Below are 14,688 nucleotides of genomic sequence, written 5' to 3' on the forward strand. Positions count from 1 at the left end.
AAAGTGCAGCAGTCGTTGAAGAATTAATATCACGGCTCTTAAAGCCTTGGTTGTGGACAACAAGACCACACTGAGCTAGGACTTCAAATGTTATAAGATAATGATCAGACATAACGTTAGTATGTGGCAGAATTATGACGTTTGAGGCAGTTAGGCCACGGGTTAGCACTAAGTCTAAGATATTACCATTCCGGTGTGTTGCTGCTTTTATTATTTGTGTAAAACCAAATGCATCGATTATTGTTTGAAAAGCTACAGTAAGTGGCTCTGATGGGGAGTTCATATGAATATTGAAGTCACCCATAATCAATATATTATCTGTGTGAGTTATTAAGTCAGCCATAAGTTCAGGGAATTCATCTAAGAATCCAGAGTATGGGCCAGGAGGACGGTAAATAACTACCACATAAAATGTAACTACCACATAAAACTACCACATAAAACTCATCCTTTACAAAGTCTTATGTAACTTCATTAACCATTTATTGTTTAATAAAATAAAGATGCCTTCAAAGTGGAAAGTTCAAGTCTAATGAAAGGACTTGTAAATTCTTCCTGCTACACGATATATCTTAAAGAACACAAAACAAAAATAAATCTAGCTTTTTGTTCAGATTTATAACAAAAAATAACTGTTTATAATATGAGTTTTACTTTTTTATAATAAAGTGTTGAAATAAAGTAACTTTCCTGTGATATTCTATATTATTGAAATGCACCCAAATTAGTCTCACTGTGACAGTTATATTGCTGTGCAGAGATTTGCTTCAATAATCCAGTCAAAGACCTTAATGGCTGCCCTCTTTAAGAATGTTATGTGACCTTTTACCTGAGGAATAATCCGCTTAGGCTCCATTTTTATAGCTATAGTCCAAGTTTTATTATTTTGGTGGATCATAAATGTGCACCGATGAAACAATAATAATCCAATTATTTCCCCTACCTTCGTGTTGGCCAAATTACATGCTCTGAGGTATCATCGCATAAATTTGACATTCCAGCATGAAGGCTTTCATTTCCTTTTTTAAAGAACAAAAGTCATTTTCCGGTATATTCCATTTTCTTTGTGTAGAATAAAATCCTACTCTGAACAAAAGATTCTGAATCAAAGGCAAAATATTACAATATATATATATATATATATATATTTTTTTTTTTTTTTTTTGAAGGCTTTCATTTCCTTTTTTAAAGAACAAAAGTCATTTTCCGGTATATTCCATTTTCTTTGTGTAGAATAAAATCCTACTCTGAACAAAAGATTCTGAATCAAAGGCAAAATATTACAATAATATATATATATATATATATATATATATATATATATATATATATATATATATATATATATATATATATATATATATATATATATATATATTTTTTTTTTTTTTTTTTTTAATTAATTAATTTTGATGGCTACATGGTCAAAGTGTGATTAGCACATCCGCCTCACAGTTCATAGTCCTGAATTATATTCCATCTTGCTCCTGCCCTCCTGTGTGGGGTTTGCATGTTCTCCCTGAGCCCACGTGGGTTCTCTCTGGGCACTCCGGCTTCCTCACACACTCCAAAAACATGCATGGCAGTTGTATTGGACGTACTAAATTGTCCTTAGGTGTGACTGGGTGCAGGAATGGTTGTTTGTCCCTGTGCGCCCTTCGGGTGGGTGGCAAACAGTTCAGGGTCTCATCCACCTTCTGCTCTAGACAGCTAGGATAGGCACAAGAAAGCCTTCGACCTTTTGAGGATAAGCGACTCTAGAAACTGGATGGATGGAATTCATTTTAAAAATAAAATTTAGACCTTGTGTCTCTCTTTAAACTTTCATTTACATATTTACAGCCTTATTTCCTAAATATAAGAAAACGTTTTTAGTCCTACAATGAAAAGCTTTTCAGTGAAAACGAAGCAGTATATGGTACCATATTTAAAAAAACAAAACCAAAAAAAAAAATATAATAGAAGTGAAATAATAATAAAGTATGCTCAAAAAGGTAAGTTTTAATACAATTGATGACTATCTTGGAAAACAACAAATCTTTTTTTTTTTTTTTCAAAATTAATACTTCACAGAGACAAAATGTATTTTTGTTCTTGTAAAGATTATTATTACTCTTTGATGGCAATAACTTTTGCGGTACATGTCTTTATGTTTGTTGGCGTTAAGTTTTCAAAGGGGGCCTTGTAAAGTTTTGGTTTGACAAGCCTGGCCTGCATTAAAACCAATCCTCTGTTGCCCTCTAGAGGAAATTATTTGTAATTACCGTTGGGGTGCGTCAATGAAAGTCGACCGACACTGAAACTCATCAAATTGTTTTCGCTCCTCTTTTTAACGCCCAAATTTTGAATATCAAAATTAGTAGTAGGTCTGCCGGAAAAGAAAAGTATCAGAGCCACAGTTATAAGAAAAAAATACGGTTACGTAAAGCGTGCGCACGGTATTTTTTTTTTTTCAAACCCTGGCACCAGAGGATCTTCGTAGATAGGCTCCCCAATACGGCTCCGTAAAGTTGTAATTTTAGATGACTTTTTTTTCTTTCCGAGAATAATTGCATATTTTCTGGTTCGTCATATCAGTATCTTCTCAATAAATTTTAAAATCGTCCAAAAATTGAAACGCATTTTCTTTGAACTCATTGGGAAATACTGTTTACTATTTCTTTATAGAATAATTTTTGATTGCTTTTGTTATATTTAAACTTCTAATAAAATATAGAATCATTACAATATCTGTTTGTAGTAAATCTATATGAATGAATATAGTTCACTCGGTCTTATAAACTCGTTGGCTCTTTTATCATAGCCTATAGGATTTTTTTTTTTTTTTTTTTTTAGGAATTTGTCTGTTATTGAACATCATGTGACAAAAATCAAATCCCACACTGAAGAGGGCGACAGATTCAGCCAAAACGTTCCAATTAGATTAAAAAACTAAAAAAAAATAAAAACAAAAAATAAACGAAGGGACCAAAACCAACGAATTTCGCCTTAATTTAATGATTTTTCATTATTATTATTATTACTTGGAAGTTTTAACAATTCATTACAATAATATTGCTTCAGAAACCGAAACGCCAAGACAAACATCCATAGTTTTTTTAGCAATTGAAAAAGTGCAACTCATATCCAGAATGCATTCAGCCATCCATTTGGTTTCCTAGCTTGCTGGGACCTATCCCGGATGTTTTTGAGCAGTAGGCTCGGTATAGAAGCTTCACCTGAATCCAGTCAGTCAAAGTCTTACCAGAAGGGGACGCTCTTGAGAACTGCAACATTTTATACTTTCCCTCCATTGTGAAAATTTGTGTTTGCGTGTTGGGAAAACAGAGCAGTGGTTTTCCAGCAGCGTTTTGGTTATATAATAATAATAATAATAATAATAATAATAATAATAATAATAATAACAATAATAATAATAATGATGATGATGATAATAATAATAATAATAATAATAATAATAATAATAATAATAATAATAATAATAATAATAATAATAATAACTAACAGAAAAAAACTCACACTTTTACAATCGAGGGATAGGGTACCCTCTGTTACAATTTACAAATAGTTGAACCTTGCCGAGAACAGGCATGCTTGGACAGGAATGAATGGACCTTGGTATGCCTGTCGGTGCCCTTCCCTTTTAACTACGATTCTTTCTGCCCTAGAGGCTGTTGCATGTGGGTCAATGGAAACATGAAAAAAACTCATTTTGATACTCCCTTTTGAGGGAGACATGAGAGGAAGTGCTCACTCACATTTAATCCTGTCATGGTGTCACCTCAGGTGTCCTGTTGTGCCACTTTAGAGGTACAAAAAAAAACAACTTTAAAGTCAGAATTAAAATGTTCTTATATACAAAAATGACAAACTTTGTTTTTGCTCATATTGCTGGCTTTTACAAAACACTTTGACTCAGGCATTTTTATTCTTTTACTTCGAATAGTAAAACTGTCTTTATTGTTGACAACACCTTGACTGAAGAATTACTTCAGGGGTGTTGTCTGACGGCTAGGAAAAAAAATAGAATGTAAATACTGAATGATTTAGTCAAAAGTCAGTGTATATGTCATTATTATAACACAAAAAAAATCTGACTTTGACCTGTATTAAGAAAGAAAAACAAATATTGAGATGCAAATGATTGAATCAATTCATTTAAATTATTAAATTATATATAATTGCTATTGGACTTAAATAATTGTATTACGACTGTTTGCACATTTAGAATGTTTATATTTTTCAAATCTCAATATTTTTGTTTATGTGTTAATGAATTCCCTTTTGGTCAGTCTTCAATGCTGCAGACAATAAATGGATAATTTGGAGGGACTTGTTTAATTAATATTTAGTCAATACCAAGCGTAGTAAAAGTTAATAATATTGCTGGTAATCAGTGTTGACATGAAGAGAAAAAAATACAGTAATGTAATGATGATGAATACAAATATTTCACAATGATACCTGATAATTATTGTAGACTCATACACCAAATAACATGTTCTGAGGTTCAGGCTTGAAATCTCATCAACAGGTGACTACACAGCTAAACTGTGCCTCATGCCAACTCGGGGAAGCGCAAATCTGCCTGTCATTGGAAGTCATTAGCATAGCTACCTGTGCAAGGATACAGAATTTATTAACATTGATATAAAAGTAAAAATAAAGCATGAAAGGCATGGCTTAGGCGATAAAATAAGTCATCAGGGTCGACTGTTCAAATCCCACTCTGTCCGAGTCGTGTGTCATTGTGTCCTTGGGCAAGACACTTCACCCACCTTGCCTCCAGTGATTGATCGGAGGTGCCGAAGGAGCAATATGACAGCCACACTTCCATGAGCTTACCCCAGGACGCTAGAGCTACTGTGTGAGTGTATGAATGTGTTAGTGCATCTGCAATGAATTCATTGTAAAGGGTCTTTCTGTCTAGAAAAGAGCTACTGAATATAAAAGTGATGTGTTCTTATTATTAATATGAATATTACTACATTTATTAAATAATAATTCAAATATAAAACAGTGTCAAGCTTTATTGATTTAAAAAAATATTATTGATTTAAAAAAATTATATTCAGTTAGTTGTAGTCAGTATATATATATATATATATATATATATATATATATATATATATATATATATATATATATATATATATATATATATATATATATGCGTGTGTGTGTGCGTGTGTGTGTGTCATTAAAGAATATAAAAATGATTCTTATGTTCAGGCTGTCCTATTAAAGAAAAAAACACCACAAATCATCATATAACATAGCCAGTACAACCCTCACAAATCATATCATACAATGTAGGTTTACAATGGCTTGCTTGTTTTGTTTGAAGCTCAGTCTACACGTAGCCTTTGCCTGAGTTGCTGGCGGGGTTTGTTCGTGGGTAGCGTGAAGCGCTTCCTGAGTCCTTTTTGGGGCAGTTGCAGCACAGGAAGCCTCCCCCAATCATGATGAGGATGGCAGCTCCCCATCCCACAAAGAGAGCGCTTCCAAATTCATACCTGCCGTTATGTCACATAGAATTAACTTGCAGCGTCACCGAGGAAAGACTAAAATCAAAATAGCATACAAACATTTTAAATCAAAGGTCAAAAGGCAACTTGCCCTCACCTTGCATTGGTTGGTGTAAACGGGTTGTAAAAGTCCTGAGCTATTCTGTGACCATACCAAGATGTTCCCACCAGAGCAAGTAGGCCTGGAAACAAACAAACAACAATTACTAAAAAAAAAAAAAAGTCAAGGTCATAAAAACCATTCTTGTGTTTCATGTACTATATCTCCAGGCCTGGGGTGACGACTCTGGATGTAGTGGCACATTTATTATTTATGATTGTGTATCGAGTCGTTGTTATTTGCGGCCAAGGTCGTGGGACAATCACTTTCGATTCAAGGCCATTTAAGTCGGGAAACGCAGGTGCATGACAACAGAGAAAAAGGTCAAATGCGAAAGACGTCTGCTGGTGCTGGTTAATGCCCCTGCTCACACCCCTGGTGGCCAGGCAGCCAATCGTAGTGCACACAGAGGCAAACAACTATTTGCGCCAAAATTATACCTAAGGACAATTTAGAGCGGCCAATACACCTACCATGCATGTTTTTGGAGAGTGGGTGGAAGCCAGAGAACCCAAGCAGGCTCGGGGAGAACATGCAAACTCTACACAGAAAGGCCAAAACGAGCTGGATTTTAACTCGGGACTCTGAATTGTGAGGCGGACGTGCTAACCACTCCACCTTGCCGCCCTTTCAGTGGAATAGTTGTTTAAAAAAATATTCAGTAGCGGCAGACCCATATGTAAAATTCAATTTCTATCGTTACGAATTTACCAAAGCTGTGATTTTCATTTCACTTCATAGTTTATGTAAAACGTTTGTAATTAGTAACCTCCACCACCACCGAAAAGTATGTTTAACCCAAATCAAAATCACCTGCTATAATCAAGATGATTCCACTAGTTAAGGCCACTTTGTCTTTTTGCTCCGGCTGGTCTGCCAAACACGTGGTGCACTTCATGCCCACCATTGCCACTAAGAGGGCAATCAGGCCGAGTAAGATGGCTGCCACCATCAGTCCTCGTGTGCCCAAAACAATGGCTGGGGAGACAAACACACAGTACAAATGGAGATCAGCTTGTTTTCCAGACACTGTGAATTTGGGTAGTTTTATTGTGCTTTGCGCTTTGAGTTAGACAAGAATCTTCATGGACTATGATGTTTGAGAGAAGGCAAGTGGAGGAGAAGCTAGAATGGTGGAGGTTGGACCTGGAAAAGAGAGAAATGAAGGTTAGCTGCAGCAAGACAGAGTATATGTGTGTGAATGAGAAGGACCCAAGTGGAAGAGTGAAGATACAGGGAGAGGAGATAAAGGTGGCAATGGAGAGTGTGAAAAGAAGTGAAGAAGCATGTGCAGGCAGGCTGGAACGAGTGGAGGAAAGGGTCAGGTGTGACAAAAGAATTTCAGCGAAATTGAAAGGAAAGGTGTATCAGCGATGATGTTGTTTGGCCTGGAGACAGTGCCATTGATGAAAAGACAGGAGCTGGAGGTAGCAGAGATGAAGATGATGAGGTTCTCTTTGGGACTGATCAAGATGGATAGGGTCAGAAATGAATACATCAGCGGGACAACAAGGAGTGCTTTGAGCAACATACACTGCAGAAAACGTTATATGATTTGAGTCTTTTTACCATTTTTACCAATTTGTTCATACATGACTAGATAGCACCTATTTTCATCTACATTTTTTTGCTAAGGTGTTGCTAACTATTTCTTTAAATGTGAATTTTCAACATTATCATCATGTGATTACCTTATCATTTCAATACATATATATTCTACACCCAACAGGCCCACATATTAAAAAACCCACATAAATTGTCATATTTATAGTACCAGTCAAATGTTTCACATGATCTCAAACACATTAAAATGCAAGGAAAAAAAAAAGCAACCAACTCTTCCTGGTAATAACATCATCCACGTCATATAGTTGACTGCAAAAAAGATATACAAAACCATTATCTGACATAGAAGGGTCTAATTTATAAATCATTCTATTTCATTAACATTTTTATCAGCAAATAATTTAAAAAAATCACCAATATTTCTTCATAAAGTCGAAGACTTTAGTTTTGATGTACATTTGAGTATTTTTTTAACCCTTGAGGTTAAAAAAAAGGCATTTCACATCAAAGAGAAAGCATTGAAAGAAGACACTAGGGAGCTGAAATTTTACCCAGATAGTGGCATGTCAACGTTCAACATGGCAGGACCACTTAGTCACTACCATGAGTGTGTCTTCACTTATTTAAAATTTAGTTAAAATACTGTGAGAATGATGTGGAAGAAAATGACCCAAAATTGTCAAAATATTGCACACAGGCTAATAAATTAATTCACAAAGCAGAATACATTGTACCCCAGTTATATTGTGATTCATCGAACATCATCAGTCAAAGCCTGTAAGTATTATGTTAGGCTCGATTCGTATGAGTTAAAAGTATCAACTGTTGTTTTAAAGATACCACAGCATCTTCACTCATTTCCATCAGCTCACTTATCTATGACATTTTCCATCAAGTCTTAGCAATAAGTTTAGCTGGCACTGGTTAGTTCATTTATTAGTTTTGGTTGAACATCTTGTCTTTAAATATAAAACATATCATGCTTGTTTGATTCATGCAGAGGAAAAAAAAACAACTAACTTGAGGCAAGCACATTTTGCCTCCAATTTGGAAAACTAGTAAGTGTCTTAATTTCCCACTGTCTCCTAAATTCCAATTAATAAACAATTAATTGTTTTCAGTACGGGCTTGTCATATCACAGATTTTCACAGGTAAGGCTGGAAGATGATCCCTTTACTCCAACCTGAAGCCGTTATTATTCCCTCTGTTTTTCTTCTGCACCCACTTCTCGGCCTTTTTGATGAGGCATCGCCTGGTATTTGACATGTCCCAGCATGCTTGCAGCCTCCACTTTTTATTCAACCCTCAAGGGAACATTTTGAATGAGAAAACAGCCTTGACAACGCACGTATTATTTACCCCAAACAAAATAATCATTTAGGCTTGAGACAAATTTGAACACTCTACTTTTTAAAAAATTGGATCATATTGATGAAAGGGAAATAAATCAGTCCAGTTAATGCAATGGAACTTTACCTGGTAGTTCAAGAAGTGAATCATACACTTTACATTGAACTTGGCCCGTGCTCTGCGACGCACATGACTTCCAAAGGCCTTCATATAGAGCCTGAGCTGTAACGATGTTGTCTCCGGCGTAGGACGAAGCCTTCCACTCCACCATGACTGTGGAGGCGATAGCGCCAATAAAGCCCAGGAAGGCCAACGAAAAGCCCAGAAGTTGTATTCCACTATTGGCCATGTTACAAATCAAGAGCAAAACTACAAATACAATTAAGTAAAAATATTCAAATTAAATCGAGGTATGAATTTTAAAACTCCAAGGTAAAATAAAAATTAAAAAATAAACCAGGGAGCCAGCTGGTATGGTGCAGCAATTCTTTCTTTCTTAGCCCAAATTTTTCTCCCCCCACAAGTTGTGCATCATAGGGAGTGACCTGAAGGAAAGGGAGGATCGTCTCACGGCACACGTAAATTGTTTTTGTGCCTCCTAGCGGACAAAATAATTCTCTGCACGTCGCTCCTGAATAAAATTCTATTGTACATTTTTAGACCTCACCGGAAGCAGAGTGGCGCAGCGGAAGCGTGCTGGGCCCATAACCCAGAGGTCGATGGATCGAAACCATCCTCTGCTATAAAATTTGTTTTAATCAATTTGTCTGAAATGACTATATGAAGTTTCTATAATATGGGCTCTGCTATAAGTACATAACTGAAAGCTACAACAACGATAAACTTCTTCTAAACCCTCACAACAGGTAGCCTATTGAAATTTAGGCAAGCTTCTTACTTTCCCTTTTATGTTGTTTGAGTACATTGCCAGTATTTAAGTCAAAAACACCGCGTGAGAAGGTTACAATGATACGTAATGGACGCATAGATGGAAAAAAAAATCAAAATGTTGATGTAAAGGCGATGGTAATAAGTCACAACTATTATTAAAACGAATCAATCAAAATGTGTCACAAAATTTTCGTCTGAAATAACCATAACTTTTCATTTAAAATGAAAAAATGTGTCAAAATATTAGCTAATTTTAATACAGTACCGGTCAAGTTTGGCAACACCGTTCAATTGCAAAATAAAATGGTCTCAAACTCATTAAGAGGCATAGCAATTGAATGTATTCACTCGTGATCATGCGCAGCTGTAAAATGAAAGTCATTCCAGTTCATAAAGCATAATGCACATCATAAAGCTGATCGAAGAAAAACCGTTCATTCATTCATTTTATATGGGCTACTTAACAAGGCTGCAGACAATAACTCAACTTTTTGAATTTGTTTTTTATTTTCTTTTGTTTGCCGTGTTGGTCTAAAGGCTCCTTCAAAATGATTTCTTGTTGAGAGCAAAAGAAACTTACAAAGCAACTGGCCACCGACCAAAGGTTTACTCTTGCCCAATTCCGGCTTGTACTATTTGCACTTCAGTCAGTTGGCTGCAGAATCCAGACGGAATTTCATTTCTGTGCTCCAAAATTTCAGAAGCAAAGGTGAGTTGAAAAGCAAGCGCCATCTTTTTTTATATACGTTTTACAAAACCAATGGTGGGAAGTAGCGAAATACAAATGCTTACATACTACAATTGCAGTTAGTACTTTTTTGCAGATTACGTTGTGCGATTTCTTCATTTCTCTGATTAATTTTGAACGATACTTCCTTTGAATAGTGATAATTCTATAAAATATGACTACGATGTATTTTGTGTTCTCTTTACTACCGAATAATACTACCGAATACTACCGAACTGCGCTTAACATCTGCACAGGAGTAGATTTTAAAATAAAAAGATAAAGCCACTTTGACCTTCTGCAGTTTGAATATTTAATTCAGTGATTATTTTGCATACCGCTAGAGGAAGCCCACGCACAACGTGTGATACTAATGCTGCATCCATATCAAGCATTAATGTAAGAAACTGAACTTTATGACTAAATTTAACACGACAGAGAAGAGTTTTGCTCACGATGTCATAACTGAATGATTAAAAACAAGTCAAGTATTCTGTATATTTGTTTTCAGCAATGATCTCCAAATGTGTAGTTTTGAATGTCTACATTTCTGTTTCAATATCTTTAAAAGTTAAAATCAACTTTTGTAAGGAACTTCACTGCACTGCATTGAAAAAGAAGAGAAAATGTCCCTGGAACACATTATTACACAGATTGAACGCTTAATTCAGTCCAGCCATAAATTTGGAAACTCCTTCAAATTCAAACGGTCTCAAATATATTAAGAGTTCACGCTATTACCTCTTGAAAATGCTTGAAAATCATTCCAGCACATAAAGCATCATCCACATCATAAATCTGAAGTAAAAAAGGTCAAGATGTGCCAAGCTGTTTTACGGTCAAAACGTGTTTTGTGGGAAGAATCTAAATGATAAAATATATTCCCTTTGGATTATTTATTTATTTTACCAAATAATTCCATCGATATTTCCTCATAATTCGGATGAACGAAATTAGATGGTGTATCTATACTTTTGATTGGTACTACACAGCAGGTTTGTTCACCCAAAGGCAATCTAAACAGATGGTTAAGTGTACCACACACTAGATGGCGCCAAAAACTCTTAAAATTCATCTTCAATAAACCTAATAACTTCGAAATGTCAAGTCAAAAGAAAAGAAGAGTTAACCCCGTACAACATACAACCAATCAAACAAGTGACGACGCGTAAGAAAAATTAAAACAACCATTCAAAAAAACAACAACAAAAAAACGTTTCACCCACACAGCAGCGGGCTGACTCATGGTCAGTCAACATTTGAATTAACTCTTCAGTGTCAGGGTTACTTGTACGTTTCTAAATGTATTATTCTAGTAGTTACACGTAAAATTTGACTTTTTTAAAATAAAATAAATAAATAAATAGTTTATTGTTAAGTTAAAAAGTTAAAACCATGACAGCCTCATTTGTTCTGGAGAAAAACTAAAGTCTTTTTCACAAGGTAACAATCTGTGTCTTATGTTTCTGCTACTATACTATACTATACTATACTATACTATACTATACTATACTATACTATACTATACTATACTTTAAACTGCTATATACACTTCTTTAAACGATCGTATTTTCTGGAGCAAGTTTTGCACAGTCCTCAATCTGCTGCAAATGACAATGCACCTAACACAATGTAAGAAATGAAACTGGTACTTTGGTATGTTTCAATCCAGATAAGTGTGTGAACATCTCAAATTCAGTCCACCTATCTAATTTCGCATGAAAGAAAAAGCAGGAGAGGCGACAGGAGAATCGAAGTTGCTCTTCTAAGCAAGTCACCAGCTGTTAACAACATGACCTGTTTTCACAAAAGCGAAAGTCCTGAAATGAAGCGAATATCACGTTTTAAATTTTAAATTGAGTGACATCCAAATAAAAGTATTGTTAAAACTTGCACTTTTCTTGTAAGCATATGTAAATTGGCGATGCAGGGTGACGCCAAATTAAATCTCGCCTTGGGTGCTACGTCAGCTCGGTTGGGTCTGCTGTAAAACCAAACTCATAGACTTAAAAAAAAAGTACTTCAGTCGTTTTGTATTTACTTAGATACATAAGTGTACTTCAAAAAAGAAATTGAATCACTTCTTCTATTCACCAGAACAGTATTTTACTTACATATTTCTTGTAATTAAGTGTAGAATATGATGACGTTTTTCAAATGTTCACAAACTTTCTGTTTGTCACTATAGGGAAGAATGAACAGCGGACTGCAGCCAATTTTGTTGCTGCTTTTGCTTTTGTGTCCCAAAAGTGCCATGTTGTCCCACATCAGCTGTCCATACCGATGTCAATGTTTCACACCAGCCCAAATCCTGTGTGCTGATGAACAAATGACGTCCGTTCCTCAGAATATATCCCTGGAGGCCAAAGAGGTCATCATAATGACATCAGGCTTGCAGTACTTATTCCCTAGCACGTTTGAGGAGAGCCCCCAACTCACCAAGCTAATCTTCTTCAACAATCCGCTGCGAAGTATTCATTCGCGGGCTTTTCAAAACTTGTCTGAGCTTCAGGAGTTGGAGATCAGTGGGAACCCGTGGCTAGAGCATTTGTTTCTAGGGACCTTTTTCAAGCAGGAAAATCTGACCAGGCTGCAGCTCAACTATAACAGGTTCCAGAATGTACTTCCCGGGATGTTTAACAATCTTCACAATTTAGACACCCTGCAAATGAAGGCCAACATCATATCAGATTTACCCACATTACTGTTTGTGAACCTTCAAAATCTGCGCATGCTGGATTTATCTCTTAACAAAATCCAGAAGATGGAAAGAGAAACCTTTTCCGGTTTGACTCGGCTGGAGATTCTTAAAATGAACAATAACCATATAAGCAATATTTCGTCGGACACTTTCCATCATGTTGGTCAGCTGATGGAGCTTCACTTGGAGGGGAATAAAATATCCGAGCTTGCCGAGGGCATCTTTTCTGCGTTGAGCAAACTGACGGTGCTGAATCTCCGCGGAAACCGCCTCAGAACTTTCAGCGCCAAATCGTTAGGCAGCGAGGCTTCGAATCTGACACATTTGGACCTGAGAGGAAACAGACTAACAGAAATATCCTCTTTCAGCCACCTGATATCCTTGACTGACCTTCTCTTGTCATCCAATCAGCTTTCGAGCCTCCCCGAAGACATTTTTAGAAATGTCACCTCACTAGAGAATTTGGATCTCTCCGAAAATCAGCTAACGTCATTACCGGATAAGATCTTTGCCCATCTCAAAAGCATCAAATTGATCCATCTTCATAAGAACCAGCTGAGTAGGTTGGATTCTACACTGTTCAAGGACCAGGAGTTCATTCAGCAAATCTACCTGTCTGACAATAAACTGCAAAATCTCCCCCTGGGCCTTCTGGACCACATTGCGCTTCCGCACATATTGCGACTTCACGGGAATCCTTGGAAATGTGACTGCCACATGTGGTATCTGCATGATTTAGTGCAAAATAACCGCCGCGACATCGAGATGCCGGACAGGTTGCTTTGCCAGAGTCCCGGTTTCCTGCGGAAGCGACCGGTGGCGTCCATCGACAGGGGCGAGCTTCTGTGTCACTTGCCCAAAGATGAGCCGACTGAGCTGAGCGACTGTAGCCTTCGCAAGTCTCGTGACTCACTGGTCATCGAGTGCAAAGTGGGGAAATGCACTCCGCTGACTGTCAAAGTACACTTTCTAGGACAAAATGGCAGTATTCAGGAGCACATTTGGAAACATAACCGTTCTAAGTGCAGCAATGGGACAATATTCATGGCTCCCATGCCATAGATTTCTTTTGATTTCTTTTTATTTACGATTTGTTTTTGGACAAGCTTTTGTAAAGTTGTCAGGTGCGTTCGGACCGTCAGTCAATTCTGCAAATAAACAAAGCATCTGATTGCCAGCATGTGCGGGTGGATGAACCTTTTTTTTTTGTTTTCAAAGTTCAAAGGTTCAGCCTTCATCCTCAATTTGATGATGTCATCACGGAAAATGTTAATCATCAATCAGCATGTACAGTCTCGTGTACACTAGACCAGTGTTTCACAAACTTTTTTGAGCCAAGCACGTTTTACATAGGGAAAAAATGTTACAACATGCCGCCAGGCAAAAATATCCCCCCAAAACATATTACAGCTACAAATAACTTTTCTTTTAATTAGGGATGTTATATCAACATATTAATTGCAACCGGTTGGTTACACTTATTGTTAAAGCGTTTTGTTTTTTAATCATGTCAATCTAATTTCTATTCTCTAATTTTTGCTTACTGTATGATGATTAGATACATTTTCATGCATCAGGATTCCAGTGCTTGAGTTGTTTGGGTTTGAAAAAGAAAGTTCAATAATATCCTGAGTGGATGCTGATTGGCCGTCATTGTATTTGGCATAACTGAATAAAGGCTGGCGCAATTGAAATTAGTTAAACTTTCACTGCATCTTTAAACCAAAATTGCCCTCTAGAGGAACAAAAAAACTCACTCTTGGTTCATTGGGTTTCGTTTTTCCTTCACTACTTACCACAGAAGTAGCTCAAGTTTAGTTTACT

At 36.4% G+C, this 14,688-nt stretch overlaps 2 protein-coding genes and 1 non-coding gene across 4 annotated transcripts in view; 2 read left to right on the forward strand and 1 right to left on the reverse strand.

The window, feature by feature from the left end:
- The window catches only part of LOC148415035 (uncharacterized), a 38,886-nt gene extending 24,842 nt beyond the window's left edge, over positions 1 to 14,044 (forward strand). The window contains exons 1-2 of one of the 2 annotated variants that reach the window (XM_088429881.1): positions 9,991 to 10,145; positions 12,352 to 14,044. In XM_088429881.1, the coding sequence (XP_088286007.1) occupies positions 12,358 to 13,926 (1,569 nt within the window). In that variant the 5' untranslated portion in view covers positions 9,991 to 10,145; positions 12,352 to 12,357 and the 3' untranslated portion in view covers positions 13,927 to 14,044. Of the gene's footprint in view, positions 1 to 9,990; positions 10,146 to 12,351 lie in introns of those variants that run through there. The other variant, XM_088429880.1, reaches the window with a different exon arrangement.
- Positions 4,323 to 9,079, reverse strand: cldn1 (claudin 1). Its single transcript, XM_088430351.1, has 4 exons — positions 8,672 to 9,079; positions 6,442 to 6,606; positions 5,626 to 5,710; positions 4,323 to 5,516 (listed from the first exon to the last, which is right to left on the reverse strand). The coding sequence occupies exons 1-4, from the start codon at positions 8,892 to 8,894 to the stop codon at positions 5,354 to 5,356; spliced, it is 636 nt and encodes a 211-aa protein (XP_088286477.1). The 5' UTR covers positions 8,895 to 9,079; the 3' UTR covers positions 4,323 to 5,353.
- On the forward strand, positions 9,217 to 9,288 carry trnam-cau (transfer RNA methionine (anticodon CAU)). Its single transcript has one exon. It is a non-coding gene; the product is annotated as a tRNA-Met (tRNA).
- Positions 14,045 to 14,688: the final 644 nt, after the last annotated feature.

Source organism: Hippichthys cyanospilos, chromosome 12 (genome assembly GCF_059441005.1).
Source record: "Hippichthys cyanospilos isolate Australia breed blue-spotted pipefish chromosome 12, RoL_Hcya_1.0, whole genome shotgun sequence".
Taxonomy (NCBI): Eukaryota; Metazoa; Chordata; class Actinopteri; order Syngnathiformes; family Syngnathidae; genus Hippichthys; species Hippichthys cyanospilos.